This window comes from Vipera berus, assembly GCF_964194415.1.
Source record: "Vipera berus genome assembly, chromosome: 2".
Taxonomy (NCBI): Eukaryota; Metazoa; Chordata; class Lepidosauria; order Squamata; family Viperidae; genus Vipera; species Vipera berus.
The window spans coordinates 24,492,796-24,515,821 of NC_138203.1; the positions used below are offsets into that span (position 1 = coordinate 24,492,796).

General features: G+C 41.3%; 1 protein-coding gene across 1 annotated transcript in view; it reads left to right on the plus strand.

The window, feature by feature from the left end:
- The window catches only part of ITGA2 (integrin subunit alpha 2), a 79,562-nt gene that overhangs the window by 52,436 nt on the left and 4,100 nt on the right, over nt 1-23,026 (plus strand). Inside the window, exons 22-29 of the mRNA XM_081315705.1 lie at nt 995-1,071; nt 2,709-2,792; nt 3,404-3,506; nt 9,539-9,649; nt 10,598-10,702; nt 11,112-11,225; nt 11,971-12,060; nt 21,793-21,909. Of these exons, the coding sequence (XP_081171831.1) occupies nt 995-1,071; nt 2,709-2,792; nt 3,404-3,506; nt 9,539-9,649; nt 10,598-10,702; nt 11,112-11,225; nt 11,971-12,060; nt 21,793-21,909 (801 nt within the window). The remainder of the gene's footprint in view (nt 1-994; nt 1,072-2,708; nt 2,793-3,403; nt 3,507-9,538; nt 9,650-10,597; nt 10,703-11,111; nt 11,226-11,970; nt 12,061-21,792; nt 21,910-23,026) is intronic.

Consider the following 23,026-nt stretch of genomic DNA (forward strand, 5'->3'; position numbering starts at 1 on the left):
ATGTAAAAAAGATGTTGAGACTCTAGAAAGGGTACAGAGAAGGGCAACAAAGATGATTGGGGGACTGGAGGCTAAAACATATAGGGAACGATTGCTGGAATTGGGTATGTGCAGTTTAACGAAGAGAAGGGTGAGGGGTGACATGATAGCAGTGATCCAATATCTCAGGGGCTGCCACAAAGAAGAGGGAGTCAAGCTATTTTCCAAAGCACCTGAGGGCAGGACAAGAAGCAATGGATGGAAAATAGTCAAGGAGAGAAGCAACCTAGAACTAAGGAGAAACTTCCTGACAGTGAACAACCTGCCTCCAGAAGTGGTGAATGCTCCAACACTGGAAGTTTTTAAGAGGAGACTGGACAGCCATTTGCCTGAAATGGTATAGGGTTTCCTGCCTGAGCAGGGGGTTGGACTAGATGACCTCCAAGGTCCCTTCCAACTTCTTCTTCTTCTTCTTCTTCTTCTTCTTCTTCTTCTTCTTCTTCTTCTTCTTCTTCTTCTTCTTCTTCTTCTTCTTCTTCTTCTTCTTCTTATTATTATTATTATTATTATTATTATTATTATTATTATTATTATTATTATTATTATTTTATTATTTTATTATTATTATTACCATTACCATTACCATTATTATTATTATTATTATTATTATTATTATTATTATTATTATTATTATTATTATTATTATTATTATTATTATTATTACAGTGTAGTGCTGGCCATATGACCATAGATGCGTCTTCAGACAATACTGGCTTCCTCAGCTAGGAAACAAAGATTAGGTTATCCAGCCTAGAGTTGGACATTACTGGATGGGAACACCTTTGTCTTTGCCTTTTTTATGCTTATCAAATATTTGTTTAAAATAAAATTGGAAGTATATACAGTAGAGCCCCTTTATAGAATATCTGATCTTATTCTTTAAAGCAAATTTGCTTACTAGTGATAATGACTTTCCCAATTTTAGTGTTATTTTCCATCTTTGTTTTCTTCATAGGTATCCTTTGATATTAATTTTGACTTCAGTTTGAAAAACCTTCAGAAAGTGGCAGTATTAAATTTTCAAGCCTTGAGGTACACTGTAAATTTCCTGTTACATTTCAAATCAATATTTGCAGCCAAACCCATCCTTCCTTAGTTTGAAATGCTGTGTTTTCAAGATATTTGTTTTCACAAAGAAGTCATTAAACAAATAATTGTAACTTCATAATAAGGCCTCTCGTTTGTGGAGTTCCTCAGGGGTCAGTTCTCTCTCCCCTCCTGTTCAACATCTATATGAAGCCGCTGGGTGAGATCATTCGTGGTTTTGGGGTGGGGTATCATCAGTATGGTGATGATACCCAACTTTTTTTCTCCACCACGAACCAACCCAGCGATGCCCTCGCCATGATATCCCGTTGCCTGGAGGCGGTCCGGGTCTGGATGGGGAGAAACAGGCTTCGTCTCAATCCTGCCAAGACTGAGTGGCTGTGCGTACCGGCATCTCGGGTTAACCAGTCCAGAGGTGTTACCCCCCGTTGATAGGGCTCGCAACTTGGGTGTCCTCCTGGATTCGCGGCTCAGTTTTGAAGACCATATAGGAGCCGTGACCAGGGGGGCCTTTGCCCAGGTTCGCCTGGTGCGCCAGTTGCGGCCCTATCTGGACCGAGATGCCCTACGCACAGTCACTCAACGCTCTCTACATGGGGCTGCCCTTGAGGACCACTCGGAGGCTTCAGCTGGTGCAGAATGCAGCCGCGTGAGTTGTGATGGGGGTTTCCCGATACTCCCATGTAACACCTCTGCTCCGCGAGCTGCATTGGATTCCGGTTGCCCTCCGGGTGAGATTCAAGGTGCTGGTGATGACCTATAAAGCCCTAAATGGCTTGGGTCCGGGATATTTGAGGGAACACCTGCTGCCGGCATCAAGTTCCCTTCGTCCTGTGTGCTCCCACAGGGAGGGCCTTCTCAGGGTGCCGCCGGCAAAAGATTGCCAGCGGGTAACACCCAGGGGGAGGGCCTTCTCTGTGGGTGTGCCTGCCCTTTGGAACCAGCTGCCCGTAGAACTCAGGACTGCCCCTGACCTTCGTTCATTCCGCTGGGACCTGAAGACCTGGCTCTTTGAGCTTTCCGGCCAGGACTGAGAATTTTAATTGTAATTTTATTTTAATTGGGTTTTAATTGGAGTTTAACAGGTTTTATTTTATTCAAGGACAAAATTTAATTATTTTAATTGTTCTTAACTTTTGTAATTTGTATTGTTATTTTAAATACCTTGTGAACCGCCCTGAGTCCTACGGGAGAAGGGCGGTATAATGTCCAATAAACATAAACATAAACATAATCTTGAAGTTTTCAAAAAAACTTTAGTTGTCTGGCCACCTTTAAGAGCTCATGTACATTTCAGTATGGAGATTTTGCTTATTCTAAAAAGAACTTGCTTTATCATAACTTGCTGTCTGAAGATACACTGTAGAGCATATCCACTAGAGCTGGAGAAAAACAAAGCTGCTTATTGTCAGTTCTTTAGACTGGAAAAATTTAGGGTGAATAGTATAAAAACCATCCAGATGGACATACATTGCACCCACTCTGATGTTCAATTTGTGACTTCCTTCCATCTCTGAACTGTTCTTAGTCAAATTTCCTTTGAGCCTCCTGATAGAATTTATACATTTGGAGATTATAACTTTGTAAACGTTTTCAAATATATTTCATTTTTTATTGAACAGTGCAAGTAATGAAGAAGATTATACAAACAATCAGGTGAACCTAACACTTCCACTTCGTTATGATGCAGAATTTCACTTAATGAGGTAATTCCAAATTGGCCTTCTGCTAATTCTATTGGCGTAATATACCCTAGCTATTCTGTGATGTATTATATTCTATGCTGGCTGGGGAATGCTGGGAGTTGAAGTCCACACAGCTTAAAATTGCCAAGGTTGAGATATATTGTCCTAGATATTTTGGTATAGTGGTTAAGGCATCAAGATAGAAACCAGATCAAGAGTTCTAGTCCCATCTTAGGCAAAAAGCCAGTCTCTTTCAACCCCAAGAAGGAGGCAATAGCCAACCACTTCTTGCCAAGAAAACTGGAAGGACTTGTCCAGGCAGTGCCCTAGGATCAAGGGGAAAAAATAGATTCTAACCCAGGATGAATTTTGGGGGCATAACCTTGTGGCTCAGCCTCCAAAGCAAAAAAATACCTGCATATGTAAAGACAGAGGTGTATTTCTAGCGTTCAAAGGATCCAGGAAAAAAGGGATGTAGAGAAGTGGGAGAAGAATTTCAGATAAGCTGCTGGAACAGACAATGTATGTCAGTTGTTGACATTCTCACAGAGACACAGGTCATTCCAAACCTTCTTTACAAATGTCCAGACATTCACAATAATAGAAATAGCTATTGATTTATTTCTCCCCAGGTTTACCAGTATGGACTACTATGAAGTATATTCAAATCATAACGTTTACACCATGGTGAATAATTTTGATGAAATTGGACCTGTATTTAATTTTACAGTTAAGGTCTGTAAACATTTTCAAGTATCTTTTAAATATATAGACAGTAATCTGTTCATAAATCATGGTAAACTAAAATACGTCTTGCTTTTGGTTTAGCATAGTGATAAAACCTACCTCTTTTGATTTGGAGATAAAAATCACATGAAATTGACTTCCGGTGGCTCCGCGGCGACGGAGACAGCCTTCCCGGGCTGCCCGCGGCTCAGCTGTTGTTTTTTCGCCCGAAACAGCGCCGATCAGCTGTTCGGGCGAAATTGAAGCCCCCTCCTCGGGAGAAGAGGAGGGGGTGAGGCCCCAGGTAGGGGTAGAGTTCTCCGGGGCCGCCTGAGCTTGGAGCTTGGGCGGCTGAAGGATTGAACTCCCCCGAAGCCTGGGTTGCTCCCAGCTGGCTGGCGTCTCTGCTCCGGACTTCTTGGAGCAGAGCCAGGCGTCTGCGACCACCCCTGCCTGAAGAAAGGACTATGGATTAAAGGAGCAGGCAGAGCGGTACAAGAGGAAAAGGTGAAGAGGATTATTTTATTATACTCTCGAGCTTGATGGACTTTTTAAACTTTAAGTGAAAGTGCGTCACAATTGAAAAGTAAAAGATGGCGGCTAAACCTCCCCCCAAAACTCTTCGGAGTGGTGGATCTTCTCCGGTGCAACAATCATCATTACAGGCGTTGCACCCTCCTGAGGTACTGACACCGAAGGATTTACGAGATGCTTTGGATAAACATGCCCAGGTACTTTTGGAGTCAATTAATCAATCAATGGCTGATAAATTTGCACAGATGGAGGAGAAATTGGAGAAACTGGAGGAGAGAATGGAAGAGAGGATGGAACAGAAGCTCAGCGTGATGAAGGTAGACATTTTGTCTTCAGTGCATAAAGTGGCGGAATGTGTGGAAAATTTAGATGAAAAACTGGATGATTTGACTCAAAAGAATGAAATATTAGAAGTTAAAGTACGGGAGAATGAAAATTTAAGAGACAAAATGGAAAGGGAGTTAAGCCTTGCCCAATATTACCAGATGCAGTTTGCTGTTAGAATCAGAGGTTTAAAAGAGAACATTAAGGAAGATCTAAAGCAGCTGGTTTCTGAGGCTTTTGAAGTGGTATTGAATCAGCCAGCATCTGAAATAAGAGCAGCTATGGATAAAGTGTTTCGTGTAAACTCATGGATTGCCAGACAGAGAAAGTTACCTAGAGATGTGGTGGTTTACTTCACAAAAAGAGAAATCAGAGATGAAGTTATACAAGCTGCCTATGATGCTAAAGTTGTGATTGCTGATCAAGAAGTCTTGGTTTTAAAAGAGATCCCTCCAAAGATTTTGAGGAGAAGGAAGGACTTTACATTTCTTGTGCAAGAGCTCAAGCAACGAGACATAAGGTTCAGATGGGAGATTCCAGACGGGCTGATGGTGATGTATGAAGGCAAAAGGTACCGGTTGATTACTGTGCAGCAAGCGCGTGATTTCTACAATACTGTTTTAAAAGCAACCCCATTAACACTTCTGGAAGCTGCAAAGGGATCTGGAGAAGGAGAAGGAGAACATCAAGAGGATGAAACAGAGGAAAATGGTGCTGGAGGAGATCAAGCTATAACTTCTTTGGATGATCCTAGAGAGCAAAGGGTAACGCGTGCTGCTTTAAAAAGAGCAAAGAAAATAAAAGAACAAGACCAGCAAAAATCTTCAGAATCTTCACAACGTACTCATAGCCAAGCAGTGGGAGGAGCACGGCCTAAAGAAGTTAGTCCTATCAAAGCAGTGCTTCAAGAGCTTTGGGAGGATATGCATGGCAACTAAATTTTTGACTTGGAACGTTAATGGACTAAATTCACCACAGAAGAGAAAGTTTTTCAATATTTAAAACAATTCAAGATAGATGTTATATGTTTGCAAGAAACGCATATTAGGGCTATGGACCAAAAGTTTTTATTGAACTCAAGACTGGGTACGCACTTTGTTGCCTCTGCAATGAATAAGAAAAATGGAGTGGTTGTTTATATTAAAAGTGCCATAACAGCGGACTTAATTGAAGCAGATAAGCATGGTAGATACGTACTGATAGACTTGCTGCTAGAAGGCAAAAAGACGCTTCTAGTTGGACTGTATGCCCCTAATCAACAACAACAACAGGCTGACTTTTTTAGTTTACTTCATACAAAGCTTACCCAGTTGGATTATAAATCTTTTATTTTTATGGGGGATTGGAATGGTGTTATGGATGTACAGATGGATAAGGCTGGAGCTTTTAAGCGCATTCCAAATCATGCTAGACTGCCTAAATCTTTTTTTGAAATGAAGGATGACTTGGAACTGCGAGATATTTGGCGTGAGAGACACTTGCAGGAAAAGGATTATACTTTTTATTCTGATAGACATCAATCTTTTTCGAGGATTGATTTTATTTTGGTGACTAATGATTTTTTTTTGAGGACTAAAAAGGTGAAGATTTGTGCAAGAACTATCTCTGATCATAGTCCAGTGTGGTTAGAGATTGATAAGGAGAAAAGAGACAGGCGCTCGTGGCGCGTAAATGAGAATTTGTTTAGAAATCAGAGAAATGTGGAAGAATGCAAACAGCGGATGAAGGACTTTTTTGAAACTAATATGAACAAAGGTACTTCTATGGATATGGTGTGGGATGCTAGCAAGGCATACATGAGAGGGGTCTTGATATATATGAACAATAAACATAGACGTGCTGTGGAAGCTAGGAGGAAAGAACTGGAGAATGAAATAAAGGAAAAAGAAAAGGCTTTGATTTTGAACTCAGAGGATGTGAAGACTAAGGAGGCTATTAAATTGTTAAGAGGACAATTTGATAAATTAATGGCTGACCAAGTGGCAACCAATCTGCGGTTTGCCAGGCATAATACTTTTTGTAACGCTAACAAACCAGGTAGATGGTTAGCTTATAGATTGAGGAAAAAACAAAGGGCTTCTAATATAGACAAGATTGAGCATAAAGGAAGGGTTGTGTTTCAACAGGACCTTATCAAGGACGCTTTTGTGGATTTTTATTCCAAATTATATGCTAAGGAGAAAATTAATGAAAAAGACATTGATATATATTTGGAAAATGCTAGCATCCCGGTTCTTACGCAAGTAGAAAAAGAGGGGATTAATCAACTGATCACAGAAGAAGAAATTTTTACAGCAATTAAGGAATTGAAGGTGGATAAAGCACCAGGTACGGATGGCTTGACTGCGGCCTATTATAAAAATTTACAATTAGAAATGATAAAACCGTTAAAGGAACTGTTCCAGACAATCCAGAGGGGGGGAAAGGTGCCACCGTCTTGGAGAACAGCTTTTATCTCTTTGATTCCGAAGGAAGACCAAGATGCTACTCAAGTTAAAAATTATAGACCGATATCGCTTTTAAACACAGATTACAAGATATTTGCTAAGGTTTTGGCTAATAGACTGATGAGGGTTCTGCAACAGGTGATTCATGGGGATCAAACAGGGTTTATTAGTGGTAGGCAAATGAAAAATAATGTGAGGCATATAGTTGATGTGTTAGAGTTTTTGGAAAGGAAGAACCAGATTGCTGCGGTGCTAATTTTTTTAGATGCTGAAAAAGCTTTTGATCAATTGAATTGGAAATTTTTGTTGAAAGTTTTAGATAAAATGGATTTTGGGGAAAAATTTTTACAACCGATTAGGGCATTATATCAAAAACAAACTGCCCGAATTATAGTTAATAATAGCTTGACAGAAGTATGTAATATTGAGAAGGGCACAAGGCAAGGGTGTCCGTTATCGCCCTTGTTATTTGTGCTAACATTAGAGATATTATTGGTTAAAATTCGGAATTCGGAAAAAATTAAGGGGATTCAAATTGGAGATCAGGACTACAGATTGAGAGCATTCGCAGACGATCTGGTTGTTACAGTGACCCAGCCAGAGAACTCTGTTGTGGACCTGATGGAGATAATAACACAATATGGGAAGGTTTCTGGATTTAAGGTTAATGTACAAAAAACAAAAATTTTGGCCAAAAATATGACAACACCGCAAAAGGCCCTTTTAGAAGGATTAACTGGATTTGAGATTGTTAAAAGGGTTAAATATTTGGGGGTGATTTTGTCGCCCTCTAATACAAAGCTATATAAAAATAATTTTGAAAAATTATGGGGGAAAATTCAAAAAGAATTGGAGAGTTGGAAAAAATTGCAATTGTCTTTGTTGGGACGGATTGCAGCAGTAAAAATGAATGTCCTGCCTAAATTTTTATTTTTATTTCAAATGATACCGATTCTTAAGAAAGATTCTAATCTGGAGGAATGGCAGCGAGGTATCAATAAATTTGTGTGGGCAGGGAAAAAACCACGAGTTAAACTTAAGATTATGCAGGATACTCGTGAGAGAGGTGGCCTTAAATTGCCTAATTTTAAATTATATTATGAAGCAGCTGCATTAGTAGGAATTAGTGACTGGATTAATTTGACGCAAGGGAGGTTATTAAATCTTGAGGGCCACGATTTGTTGTTTGGCTGGCATGCATATTTGTTGTATGATAAGAAGGTAGACAACGTGTTCAGGGTGCATATTTTAAGACAGGCATTGCTGAGAGTTTGGAAGAAGTACAGACATAAGTTAAGTTGCAAGATACCATTGTGGGCAATTCCAAAACACGCAATAGAAAATATACATGCTGGCTTTAAACATGATCTGACTACGTACAACGAGATTCTTAGTTTGGAAAGAAATGTTTGGTGTTTGAAACCATATAGCCTCTTGCGAGAAGAGAAGGTTGTTCAAAATTGGTTTCAATATACTCAGTTACGGGCCAGGTGGAAAGAAGACCAGAAAAATGGATTTATAATGACTGATGAAAATTTGATAAAGCAAATTAGGAATCAGGGACCAGCACGTATTAAACGGATATATCTTGCATTGATAGAGATTGACTCAGAAACAGAGCTTGTTAAGGATTGTATGATAAAATGGGCCCAAAATATCCAGGAAGTTATCACAATGGACACGTGGGAAAAGATTTGGGTGAGGAACGTAAAATTTACTCAAGCTCAAAATTTAAGAGAGAACTTTTATAAAATGTTTTATAGATGGCATTTAGATCCTAAAAAGCTTGCAAGTATGTATCCGAATTATCAGCCTAAATGTTGGAGGTGCGGTGATGAAGACGCAACATATTTTCACATATGGTGGACTTGTAAAAAGGTTAAGGCTTTTTGGATAAAAGTCTGGTGGAACATGCAGAAGATTTTTAAACAGAGGTTAAAGTTTTGTCCGCAATTTTTTTTGTTGGGAATAATTACAGATGCCACAGTTGTGGACACCAAGTTGATGTTGAATTTAATTACGGCGGCAAGACTTTTGATAGGCCAATATTGGAAGAAAGAGGAATTGCCGACCATAGAGGAGTGGACTTTAAAGGTTTCCGACCTGGCGGAGATGGCGAAGATTTCGGCCTATTTGAAAGATCATTCGCAAGAACGCTATATTATGGAATGGAGAAAATGGATTGATTTTATCCAGAACAAGTATAGGGTTAAGAAGTTTTATGTAGCATTTGAATAAGTCTTCTTTCGTTTTTTTTTCTTTTCTTATCTTAGTTTCTTTTTATACATATTTAATATTATTATTATTTGTTTTATCCTATATAAGCTAGAGAGTGATGGATTTTAGAGTTTATAATTGTTAGTATATGATTGTTTATGATTGCTTTTTATATATATACCTTGTATTTAGCTCTGGGAAGTCGGGGGGGGAGGGGGGGAGGGGGGGAGGTAGGGAGGGGGGAGGAGGGAGGGGGAAGGGGGGATTTTTAAAGGAAAACTGTATTTTAAAACTTTTCAATAAAAAAATATAGATGCAAAAAAAAAATCACATGAAATTAGCTACCACAGCTAATAGAGTGGCCCACAATCTGAAAATTTCAAAGTATACGTCCATTTCATTGTTGTAAAAGTTCCAGCCTGTCTTCCTTTCTAACATTAATTAAAAGAAAATTATTCTTATAACATAGGCCATTTACTATTAAAATTAAACCCTGTATTAATCCCTCTTGCTTTTCAGGTCACAAGAGGAAGCACTCCAATCAATATGGCAACGTTAAAAATTCATATTCCTAATCAAACTAAAGAAAATAACCCTTTGATGTATGTGACTGCAGTGCACACCAGTCAGGTGAAACAATGTTCTGTTTTAAGTATAAGACAATAACAAAGATAATACAAAGCTAACTTATACAGAAACTGCACTGATAATGGTGAGACAAATTTAAACCTGTCAAGAGCTGATCTATATACCTGATTAATGGTGCAATTTTGTATATACTCAGTATGGCATAAAATGCATAAGACTGCACTGTGTAAGAGTTCCTTCAATGGATTGTTACTCCTCTCCAGCTTTTGTGAACATCTAGAGATGAATCAATATTACTATCTGAGTCGGTCACTGGGAACATAGGTTTAGTCTTATGAGCTTTTGAATGGACTTCTTCTCATCCAACAACTTAGAAGACTAAAACTCTTCTGCTAGTGACTGACCCAGATTGGATTCTGCAACATTATCCTGGGCCATGTATACCAGCATTTGTGACAAAAGTAGCTCTTGTACACTATGGTGGGCAGTTCAATTCTTTTTCAAATAAATGGAATAAATTTACTAATCTTTTATCTTCAGATCTCAGATTCTTAGTTTGATGCTTAACTAGACCATGTTGACTTTATATATAAAATTACATTGATTTTGCAGTTGTGCACATACCGTAATCTGAAATCAAATGCAAAAGTATACTTGTAGAGCCAATAACATTTAAAAAGGGGAACAAAGGAACAGTAATGCAGAATAGACCTTCATTTAAAAGGAACAAAAGCAGAATCTATGGGAAATTTTGGCTATAGTAAACCCTAGTCCTGTTTCTTGAAATTGTAGAAATCTTCTCTGGATTGCTTGTTCTTCTCATCTTTCTACAGTATACCAAAATTTAATATATCCCCAGTGTTTGTCTAACTGTTTCTATATTTATTACATATACTAAGGCTATTCCACTGAACAATAGCAGGGGACATTAAACTGAATATTAAACTGAATATTTCATGTGCATTTTATATTATTACATTCTCTTTATAGGGCAGTGACATCAACTGTCATAGACTCATCAATCCACATAAAATTGGATCACAAGGCTATGCTGCATCATTTCAGAAAGAAAACTTCAAAGATTTGAAAGAATTGGTGAGTTAAATGCATAGCTGCAATATCAAGACATAAGTTCTTATGAACTGCTCTAGAGTAGCGATGGGAAATCATAACCAACAAAGTAGAGGTTCCTCTTTTGTTATGGCTCCCAGCTAACTCTTTTTCTCTGCGAGAAGGCTCTAATGGGGCTTGCTAAAATTGTCTCATGTGCACCTCAACAGGAAGGTGGATTACCTGAATTTCAAGATTTTGGGATTTAAGCCAAAAAATGGGAAAAATCTGATGGCAGCAGTCTAAACACAGCTATACACATAATAAGAAAAAGAAGGCCCTAAATAAAATCTGAGGTTGGGTGAAGAGAAATGTGAAGTACATTATTTTTTATATTATATTTTAAAATAGTAAAGAACTAATCAACAAATGCTCATGTTTTCTTGTCTAAAAGAACTGCAAGAATGTCAGATGTGATACGATCACGTGCATGCTAAAAGATATATCCCTGAAACCTGAAAATTATGTTAATATTTCTACTAGAATCTGGAATGGGACATTTGCAACTGTAAGTAATATATGGATTTTATTCTGTTACCAGCCTTTGGATATTTAAGAAAATAACACAAAATGTAAAGCCAACAATCTTTCATTAAAACGACAGAAGATAGTTGTGAGCAAGAAGGTGCTCTTAAAAATGACAAACAGTTTTAAATGGACTTGAAACCTTAAATCAGGGGTGTCCAACCTTGACAATATTAAGACTTGTGGACTTAAATTTTCCCAGCCTCGGGAATTCTGGGAGTTGAGGTCCACAAGTCTTAAAGTTGACAAGGTTGGACACCCCTACCTTAAATAATTTATATATTTGATGAAATGTAATTTTTTAAAAATGTAAGATGTAAAGTACTGTATAAAAAGGGATGCGGTGGCTCAGTGGGTTAGGACGCTAAGCTTGTCGATCAGAAGGTCAGCAGTTTGGCGGGTCAAATCCCGAGTGCCGCGTAACAGAGTTGAGCGCCTGTTACTCATCCCAGCTTCTGCCAACCTAGCAGTTCGAAAGCACGTAAAAATGCAAGTAAAAAAATAGGGACCACTACGGTGGGAAGGTAACAGAGTTCCGTGCGCCTTTGGCATCTAGTCATGCCGGCCACATGACCACGGAGACATCCTCGGACAAGCGCTGGCTTTTTGGCTTTGAAACGGAGATGAACACCGGCCCCTAGAGTCGGAAACGACTAGCACGCATGTTTGGGGGAACCTTTACCTTTACCTTAAAGTACTGTATATAAAGATGTATTTTTCTGTTGCAGTCAGCCTTCCAGAAAATAGAATTATCTGCAAGTGCCGAAATTGACGCCCAAGATTCTGAGTTGTTTATAACAGGAGAAAGCACTTTATCTGTGAGTGTGACTTTATGTTTCTAGAGTTACTCTGTTAAATTTCTTTTTGAAGCTTTAATGCTAAAAGACTGCAGCAAAGAATCATCTAGACAGCTTAATCCCAGGCTCTCCTTAGGTGAAACTACTTCCTGCTGGTACAGGGAGGGTTTCACTGAAATGCTTTTCTGTGTTTGTATGAATCTGTCCTTTTAGCCCTATACTTTGCATCCATGGTTTCGAAATTGTTCAGACGTTTTCTTTCTTTTTATAGTAATTTTATTAAAAGTTACAATTAAAAAGACAAAACCCTGTATGAACTAAAAGACTAAAAAAGGAAGTACTTAAAAAGTACTTAAATAAAAAAAATTAGAAAATAAAAATATATATAAAGAAAAATAAAGTAAATGTTTAAGTGCTTTTCCCTCCACCACCACAAATATAATTCTAAAATATAATTTTAGAAACTTAGCGCCTTCTCTGAAAATTTCCTCTCCAGAAGTTCAAAGTTATTTTGAGAGTTTTAAAGGTACTCAAGATTTAAGCAATTTTAATGAGGACAAATCTGGCTGACAAAAGGTTTAAAAGGTTTTATATGCTGAAATTGTTGCATATTTCTGATAAATGTTGATTACGCTCCTATAACTGCCCCTAGACTAATCAAATTGAGGGTTATGAAATTTAGGAAAGGAAGAAAGTCATCTCTTTTCAATAATCTAGCAATTAAAAAGACAGAGCTATAGCAAGAAACTGAATTCAATTCTAATCTAATATATATTTCTGGAAACATATTTAGGATTATTTCTTCCTGTAGATGTCTCCTTGCCCTGTTCATTGCAGGAGAACCTCTGTTTGGTAAAGTATCTGGCCATGTAATATTTAGTGAGTGACGAACAAGATCAAGCTAAACAGGGTTATTAGTCCTGGTTACTTGGATAAGAGTAATAGGAAGCTAAAGCTATTACTAAACCGGGCACCTAAAGACATCCTGAAAGCAAGCATTGACATACTATTTAACAAGCTGTCCTCAGTTAACAACTGTAATAGGGACTGGGAACTCTGAGTTAGCTCGGGAGTTTATTTATTTATTTTATTAAACTTATATATCGCCCTTCTCCCGTAGGACTCAGTGCGGTTCACAAGGTTTTTTAAAACAATGCAACAAGTTACAAAAATTAAAAACAATTAAAATAATTACACTAACGTTGAAATATAACCCAGTTACAATTAAAAATACAATTAAAACCCCAGTTAATACTCTCAGTCTAGGCCAGAAAGCTCGAAGAGCCAGGTCTTCAGGTCCCGGCGGAATAAGCGAAGGTCAGCTCTGCAGGCAGCTGGTTCCAAAGGGCCGGTGCACCCACAGAGAAGGCCCTCCCCCTGGGTATTGTCTGCCGGCAATCTTTTACCGGCGGTACCCTGAGGAGACCCTCCCTGTGGGAGCGCACAGGACGAAGGGAGCTTGATGCCAGCAGCAGGTGTTCCCTCAAATATCCTGGACCCAAGGCATTTAGGGCTTTATAGGTCATCACCAGCACCTTGAATCTCACCTGGAGGGCAACCAGAAGCCAATGCAGCTCGCGGAGTAGAGGTGTTACATGGGAGTATCGGGAAACACCCATCACAACCCGCGCGGCTGCATTCTGCACCAGTTGAAGCCTCCGAGTAGTCCTCAAGGGAAGCCCCATGTAGAGAGCGTTGCAGTAGTCCAATCGGGAGGTCACGAGCGCATGAGTGACTGTGCGTAGGGCATCTCGGTCCAGATAGGGCCACAACTGGCGCACCAGGTGAACCGGGGCAAAGGCCCCCCTGGTCATGGCTCCTATATTGTCTTCAAAACAGCCGTGAATCCAGGAGGACGCCCAGGTTGCGAGCCCTATCGACGGGGGGGTAACACCTCACCCTCCATCATTAAAGGTGGAATGGACTGGTTAACCCGAGATGCCAGTATGCACAGCAACTCAGTCTTGGCAGGATTGAGACGAAGCCTGTTTCTCCCCATCCAGACCCGGACCGCATCCAGGCAACGGGACATCATGGCAAGGGCATCACTGGGTTGGTTTGGGGTGGAGAAAAAAAGTTGGGTATCATCAGCGTACTGATGATACCCCACCCCAAAACCACGAATGATCTCGCCCAGCGGCTTCATATAGATGTTGAACAGGAGGGGAGAGAGAACCGACCCCTGAGGAACTCCACAAACGAGAGACCTCGGGGCGGATCTCTGCCCTCCCGTCAACACTGACTGTGAGTGGCCCAGGAGATAGGAGGGGAACCACTGCAAAACTGCCTACCACTCCCAACCCCCTGAGACGCCGCAGTAGGATACCATGGTCGATGGTATCAAAAGCCACTGACAGATCTAATAGGACTAGGACAGAGGAACAACCCCTGTCCCGAGCCCGCCAGAGATCATTCACCAGCGCGACCAATGCCGTCTCCATGCTGTACCCGGGCCTGAAACCCGATTGGTATGGGTCAAGGTAATCAGTTTCCTCCAGGAACAGAGGAAGCTGATGCGCCACCACGCTCTCAACAACCTTCGCCAAAAAGCGAAGGTTGGAGACCGGACGATAATTATTTAAAATCGCTGGGTCCAGGGCAGACTTCTTGAGAAGGGGCCTCACCACCGCCTCCTTCAAAGCGGCGGGGAAGACACCCTCACTCAAAGAGGCAGATATTACTGCCTGGAACCAGCTTCGTGTCTCCTCCCGAGCTGCATAAATCAGCCAGGAGGGACACGGGTCCAATAAACAGGTGGTGGAGCTCAGCCTCCCCATAATCCTGTCCACATCATCAGGGGAAACAGGATTGAACTCAGCCCAGATAACATGCTCAATACTGTCTGATTCCTTCACGTCAGACTCTGCCCAGTCAGAGTCCAAACCGGCCCGGATCTGAGCGATTTTGTCCGTTAGATGATGACTAAACTCCTCGGCCCGACCCTGCAAGGGCTCCTCCCTCACCTCCTGATTAAGAAGGGAGCAAGTCACCCTAAACAGGGCAGCCGGGCGATTATCTGCGGACGCGATGAGGGCAGCGAAGTAGTTAGCCCTCGCTGTCCTCATCGCTGCAAGATAAGACCTTACAAAGGTTCTTAACTGCAATCGGTCAGATTCGGAATGGCTGGACCTCCAACTGCTCTCTAGACCCCATCTCTGATGCTTAATCTCCCGGAGCTCCGCAGAGAACCATGGAGCCCAGCGGGATCTGCGCTGGGTCAGGGGTCGCAAGGGTACAACACAGTCAAGTGCCTCGGCGGCCGCCCTTTCCCAGACATCCACCAAGGCATCAACTGGGCTGTGAGTAAGGGCGATGGGTATAGACCCAAGCGCCATCTGGAACCGTTCTGGGTCCATTAGGTGCCTGGGGCGGAACCACCTGGTCGGTTCCGCAGCCCAGCGACGCGGGGTGGCATAACGGAAGACCAGCCGCAGGAAGTGATGATCGGACCATGACAGGAGAACAATAGTTGGTGAACCCCCTCCCAAAACATCCAGCCACTGTCCAGACAGGAACACCAGGTCGAGAGTGTGACCCCCCCCATATGAGTCGGGCCCTGAATTTCTTGGGTCAGGTCCATGGCCGTCATGGAAGCGAAGGTTGGAGACAGGACGATAGTTGTTTAAAATCGCTGGGTCCAGGGCAGGCTTCTTGAGAAGGGGCCTCACCACCACCTCCTTCAAAGCGGCGGGGAAGACACCCTCACTCAAAGAGGCATATATTACTGCCTGGAACCAGCTTCGTGTCTCCTCTCGAGCTGCATAAATCAGCCAAGAGGGGCACGGGTCCAATAAACAGGTGGTGGAACTCAGCCTCCCCATAATCCTGTCCACATCATCAGGGGAAGCAGGATCGAACTCAGTCCAGATAACATGCTCAATACTGTCTGATTCCTTCACGTCAGACTCTGCCCAGTCAGAGTCCAAACCGGCCCGGATCTGAGCGATTTTGTCCGTTAGATGATGACTAAACTCCTCGGCCCGACCCTGCAAGGGCTCCTCCCTCACCTCCTGATTAAGAAGGGAGCAAGTCACCCTAAACAGGGCAGCCGGGCGATTATCTGCGGACGCGATGAGGGCAGCGAAGTAGTTAGCCCTCGCTGTCCTCATCGCTGCAAGATAAGACCTTACAAAGGTTCTTAACTGCAATCGGTCAGATTCGGAATGGCTGGACCTCCAACTGCTCTCTAGACCCCATCTCTGATGCTTAATCTCCCGGAGCTCCGCAGAGAACCATGGAGCCCAGCGGGATCTGCGCTGGGTCAGGGGTCGCAAGGGTACAACACAGTCAAGTGCCTCGGCGGCCGCCCTTTCCCAGACATCCACCAAGGCATCAACTGGGCTGTGAGTAAGGGCGATGGGTATAGACCCAAGCGCCATCTGGAACCGTTCTGGGTCCATTAGGTGCCTGGGGCGGAACCACCTGGTCGGTTCCGCAGCCCAGCGGCGCGGGGTGGCATAACGGAAGACCAGCCGCAGGAAGTGATGATCGGACCATGACAGGAGAACAATAGTTGGTGAACCCCCTCCCAAAACATCCAGCCACTGTCCAGACAGGAACACCAGGTCGAGAGTGTGACCCCCCCCATATGAGTCGGGCCCTGAATTTCTTGGGTCAGGTCCATGGCCGTCATGGAAGCGAAGGTTGGAGACAGGACGATAGTTGTTTAAAATCGCTGGGTCCAGGGCAGGCTTCTTGAGAAGGGGCCTCACCACCACCTCCTTCAAAGCGGCGGGGAAGACACCCTCACTCAAAGAGGCATATATTACTGCCTGGAACCAGCTTCGTGTCTCCTCTCGAGCTGCATAAATCAGCCAAGAGGGGCACGGGTCCAATAAACAGGTGGTGGAACTCAGCCTCCCCATAATCCTGTCCACATCATCAGGGGAAGCAGGATCGAACTCAGTCCAGATAACATGCTCAAGACCATCCGATTCCTCCATGTCAGACTCTGCCCAGTCAGAGTCCAAACCGGCTCGGATCTGAGCGATTTTGTCCGTCAGATGATGACTAAACTCCTCGGCCCGCCCCTGCAAGGGCTCCTCTCTCACCTCCTGAGTTCATGGCTTCCATGACGGCCATGGAAGAAACAGGCTTCGTCTCAATCCTGCCAAGACTGAGTTGCTGTGCATACCGGCATCTCGGGTTAACCAGTCTATTCCACCTTTAATGATGGGGGGGTGAGGTGTTACCCCCCGTCGATAGGGTTCGCAACTTGGGCGTCCTCCTGGATTCGCGACTCAGTTTTGAAGAACATATAGGAGCCGTGACCAGGGGGGCCTTTGCCCAGGTTTGCCTGGTGCGCCAGTTGCGGCCCTATCTGGACCGAGATGCCCTACACACAGTCACTCATGCGCTCATGACCTCCCGGTTGGACTACTGCAATGCTCTCTACATGGGGCTGCCCTTGAGGACCACCCGGAGGCTTCAGCTGGTACAGAATGCAGCCGCGCGAGTTTTTTTGGAGGTTTCCCGATACTCCCATGTAACACCTCTACTCCGCGAGCTGCATTGGCTTCTGGTTGCCCTCCAGGTGAGATTCAAGGTGCTGGTGATGACCTATAAAGCCCTAAATGGCTTGGGTCCGGGATATTTGAGGGAACACCTGCTGCCGGCATCAAGCTCGCTTCGTCCTGTGCGCTCCCACAGGGAGGGCCTTCTCAGGGTACCGCCGGCAAAAGATTGCCGGCGGGTAACACCCAGGGGGAGGGCCTTCTCTGTGGGTGCGCCTGCCCTTTGGAACCAGCTGCCCGTAGAGCTTAGGACTGCCCCTGATCTTTGTTCATTCCGCCGGGACCTGAAGACCTGGCTCTTTGAGCTTTCTGGCCAGGACTGAGAATTTTAATTGTAACTTTACTTAATTGGGTTTTAATTGGAGTTTAATAGGGGTTTTATTTTTATTCAAGGACTAAATTTAATTATTTTAATTGTTCTTAATCTTTTGTAATGTGTATTGTTATTTTAAATTCCTTGTGAACCGCCCTGAGTCCTACGGGAGAAGGGCGGTATATAAGTCCAATAAACATAAACAAACATAAACATAAACTCTGGTGCTAAATGAAAAATTACGAGATAGTGCGAACTTCCAGTATCAATTCCAGTTGCAGTCATTAAGCAAATCAGAATGGTCATGAAGTATGATGTCATTCCTGCGCCAATTTCCCCACTGACTTTGCTTGATGGAAGCTAGTGGTGAAGATCACAAATGACTTGATAGCAAGATGCTGCAACCACTGTAATTGCATGCTGGTTGCCAAGTGCCTGAATTGTGGTCAGATGACCACAGAAAAGCTGCAACAGCCCCAATTTTAAGGACTGTCTAAGTCTTTGTTCAGCACAGTTGAAACTTCAATTGTTCGCTGAAAAACGGTCACTAAGCGAGTACTGTGTGTGGCTGTGCCCATGAAATCACATGAACTGAAGGGAGGCATCACCTAAACTTTTTTCTGCTTGCTGTTTGATATCAAGGAAAAAGACACCTGGTGAGTTCATTTATAACAGTGAAAACATTTATCTAATTTGCTATCTGATTTGTCCATCATTCTCTCATAAGATTCAACAAAAAAGCTAGAAACTTTTCATTTTGGCTAGCTTATATAAACTATTTACCGTCTCTTTTAAGTCAAGTTTTACCTAAAAGGCCTATGGTCACTTGTAATGAAATCAAAATGTGACATTTAAATTAAAGTAAAAACAATAGGCAGTGATATAGAAGCATAACCAACAATAAGCAGAAAATAAATTAAAAATACCCAGTTGAGCATTAATATTGAATCGATATTACATTAAAGCACCTGGAATAATAAAATAATATTGCATAATAACGGAAAAATTCTAAAATAAGAGATTACTACACCTCACACCCTCTAGGTCAGGAAAAAAGCACCCTTGCTTTTGGAGCAGATCTGGCCAAAGATATATAGGAGATTGTAGAAAAAAAGGGGGGGGAAGTCATTTTCAACTTCCTGTTTAGCATTAAAAGTAATTGTATAGAAGATCAGAAGAAAATAACTGCATATAATCTTGTTTTAAAAACAAACCTGTTTTACTGTTCTGAATACCTTTGCTGACAAACAAAAATTCACTTTATTTAATTAAATTTACTCCTGTATCTTATTTAGAATCTGAGCCTATATCTTTCCATAAAATATATAAACTGGCGCCCTCCTGTGGAGATTAGTGATGTTACATGTAGCAGATCGTATAAAATATCCAATATGCTAGATTTGTGCTACAGTGTATTTCCTTCATATTTTTCTATTATGATTATTATTGATTGTTGCAGATAATGGGCAGGAAGTCCTCTTTCACATAACACTGGAATGTATCCAGTGAGAAATAGCTAGATTAATTGGTACAATAATTCAGATTTCCTGATGGTATTCACAAAATACTCATGGGAAGTATCTAATTGATTTTACTTTGGACTTGGCATTGTAGTTATTTTAATGGTCTGCTTCAGAGTGAGACCTTCTTTTGGACTTTTCTTTAAGGCTTGTTCTTTCCCTTAAACTATCTACAGTTTTCTTACTTGTTTTGGGGGACGATTCTTTTTAAGAGGTCTCCTAATAAAACAGGATTAAAAATTCCACCAATGCATGAAACTGTTCCCATCACCAGTGGGATTTGTACTCAGTTTCTCTGGGGACAGTAATTTAAAGCAGGGAAATCTAGAAGTTGGCTAGCTGGAATTCTTCTGCTGTCACTTGCTGCTGCATCATTCAGTGATCAATTTTCAGCTTTGTGTTCTTGTGCAGCAGCAGTAGCAGCAATGCTTAAGGGGGAAAAACGTAATTAATGGCCTAAATAGCTTGGTTTACAACCCAATTTCTAACAAGGATGGCTATATTTATACCCAGGCTCCTGGTGACCTACTTGCAATTCTTGTTCCTGCAGCTCATGAACTTGCTTTGTCATTGATCCCTATTTTCAGATGAAATTAATTTCTGTTAAATTATTCTAGTCCTTTCTTCCCATGTGGGGAGTTGTTTCTTGTTCTCTACCATTTGCTCTCCTGTCGAAGGTTGTTATTGTGTAGTGGGTCCGACGCAAGGGAGAGACGCCAGCCGGTGTGTGAGTTCAGCTCTTTATTGGAAGGGGGAAGTGAACTGGGGAATGAGGGCTACCTGGCCTCCTTATATACCTGGCCAGGTAAGCTAACAGCCAATGGGGTTGGCCCTAGGTTTCCCGCCGAAACTGTCCAGGCCAACGCCCCCTGGTGGCTGTTGCTATGCAGGTGCCTGCATACATAACAGTTGTGACCTTTTATTTTTTTGTAGTTTTCCTTATTCCTGTGTTCTATGTTCTTCTGGAAATGTTTTGATGAGCTGGGGAGTTATAAAAGCTTTTTTTTAAATCCCATTTATATCCCGCCCTTCTCCGAAGACTCAGGGCGGCTTACAATCTAAGAAGCACAAATCAATGTGCTTAGCTTCGCCTTTTGCAGTTGGCAGCTTGCTGGCAGGTCTGACAGATAACAGACATGTGTTTTTATAGAGAAGTCCCACTCTTGTTGTATTCTGGTTGTGCTTGGGACCCAGCTTTGATTATATTATTTCTTCCAAACTTTTTTGACTTTCTATATCAGTCTTTTCAAAATAAAAAGCCTGTATCTCTAGTTGCAGTTGGCTCTGCTCAGAAGACTGTGGCACCTGGGCTGATCCCATGACACAGTACTACATAAGCAAGTCATAGGAATACATACCTACTCTATAGAGCATTTCTGAGCCAACATATCATTTTTAAACTTGTACTTATAATCAGCTTCATTTATGAAAAAAAATCAGCTTTTGGAGAAGGAAGGAAATGAAAGAGGACAAATTCTATGTTCCCCATGCCATGCTTAGTTCAGATATTTTGTCTTTGGGGAAGAATAACTATCTGAAAAATTGAACTGAAATAGAGGGAGTGCTGCAGAATTCTGTTCAATTTCTTTTCTCTGTGTTTCTACAAATAAGGACAGACATATATTGATTCACAAATTTAACTCTAAGCAATGCACACCCTAGGAATGTTTACATAATCTGCCTTTGCCTAAATTCCACTTAACATTTGGAGGATTTGAGTGAGTATGTTTGTTAAAAGTGGAATCTAAATTATCAAAATCTATTGGCGTATTTTTGCAACATTTTCCAAGAAATTTCAAAGAAATGTTTAAAAATTAGAATGAGGAAATTGTTTGAGAGATGCTTCAGAATATAGAGACACAGACAAAGGCATGTGTTCAAATAGTTACAGCAGCTGTGTCTTTTTCCACACTCACACAGGTGCTGCAGAAGTTTCTCCTGGCTGTGCAAGAGAAAGACAGACCTTTCATTTCATTAAAAAAATATGTATTTAGAAGTAAATGTGGTATTCCTCTCAATTGCTCAGAGCTACTTACAAGAATGTTGTAATATTAATTCCACCAAATAAGATGTTTCATGTTCGTTTTAGGTAATGATCTTGAAAATGTGCTATTTCATTTCTTAAAAAAAGAAACAGAATGAGCTTTTAACATATTCTTTAAACGGAATTTTGCATGTGCAAAATGTAATACAATTCTGAAATTCCTAACTCTAGAATGAAAATGTATCTGAACATTGAAATAAGAAATTAGTGGATTTGTTCATTCCTCTGCAGTTTAATATGACCACAATAATTAACATTGCGCTGTTAGCTAATATTTAAAGAGTATGTGCAAAATGGACGTTATCATTTTTTATGAAAAGGACCACTTTCATCTTTGAAATAACTACATTTATTTCTTTTTAGATTCCAATTACAATAATCAAACCTGATGAGAAAGAAGAAATACCCATTGGAATTGTAATAGCAAGTGTCCTTATAGGTCTTCTCTTGCTAATAATTCTTATTGCTGTTTTATGGAAAGTAAGTAAAAGCTTAGAAGTGTAAAAGTTAATTAAATGAAATATTTCTTCCTGTATAATTGAAAGAATTACTTAAAGATCGAGCAATCTGAGTCCCCCAGAGCTATCTGTGATCCTTCTGTCCATAGCATTCTCACATATTACAATTTTCAATGTTGGTAGCACAAATTGATGGCACTTTTGAATGTAAGTATAACAATAAGTTTAAGAAAAGAAGAAAATGAATGAACTCCCCTTCCAAATGCTGCCTTTAAGGAAAAAAATCTGATAAAGGGAAGTTCTACAGTGAGTGTGATACATAGACACACACACACACACGCTTTCCATCACTATCCCATCCATGTGGCCTCCCACACTGAGTAATATTACCTTGTCCAACTTTACTAACAACCATGTAAAAGCTTTGAGTAAAGTGTCCTACTGAAATAAGTATTTTGAGTTTTCAAAACTACCTTTAAGTGGTGAGAATTAAAAATGTCAGAGAATGTTTGAATTCGAGATACAAATCTCTTAAGCAATTCTGACATATACCAAGCTACCCAATTAATGAAGTCACATTCTTCCATGGTATGTAAAATCATTGCCACAAGGCACATCATTTTGTAGCTCATGCTCAGAAGTGAGTCGATTTGAATTTAGAACTCCTCTCACTAAAAAAATGTTTTGAAGGTCTGCTGATTTTTCATATAGCACATACTGTGCTATAATGTTTAATGCTCATTTCAGATATATTTAAGTTTTACATTTTATCTGAATTTAGGATTATGTGCATATATACTGCTTATTATAGTCAATCCTATGAAGCACCTGCTACTTTTCAATTAATGCAGTTGTAATTATATTCAGTCCTAGAATTGTGCTCAGTCTTCATACTCATTTAGGAAAAGAAAATAAGATCAGCAAACAAGGGGGTGGGTTTACCTGCTTGTACACTGTGAGACCCTAGAACAGGGGTGTCAAACTGCCGGCCCCTGGGCCGGATGCATCATGCTAAAACTGCACCTACTGCTGGCAATGGGGAAAAAGTCGCAAGACGTCACATGACGTTGCGAGTTTGACATCCCTGCCCTAGAATGTTGCTTCTCGACCTTCACAACTGAAAATGTATGGACTTCAAA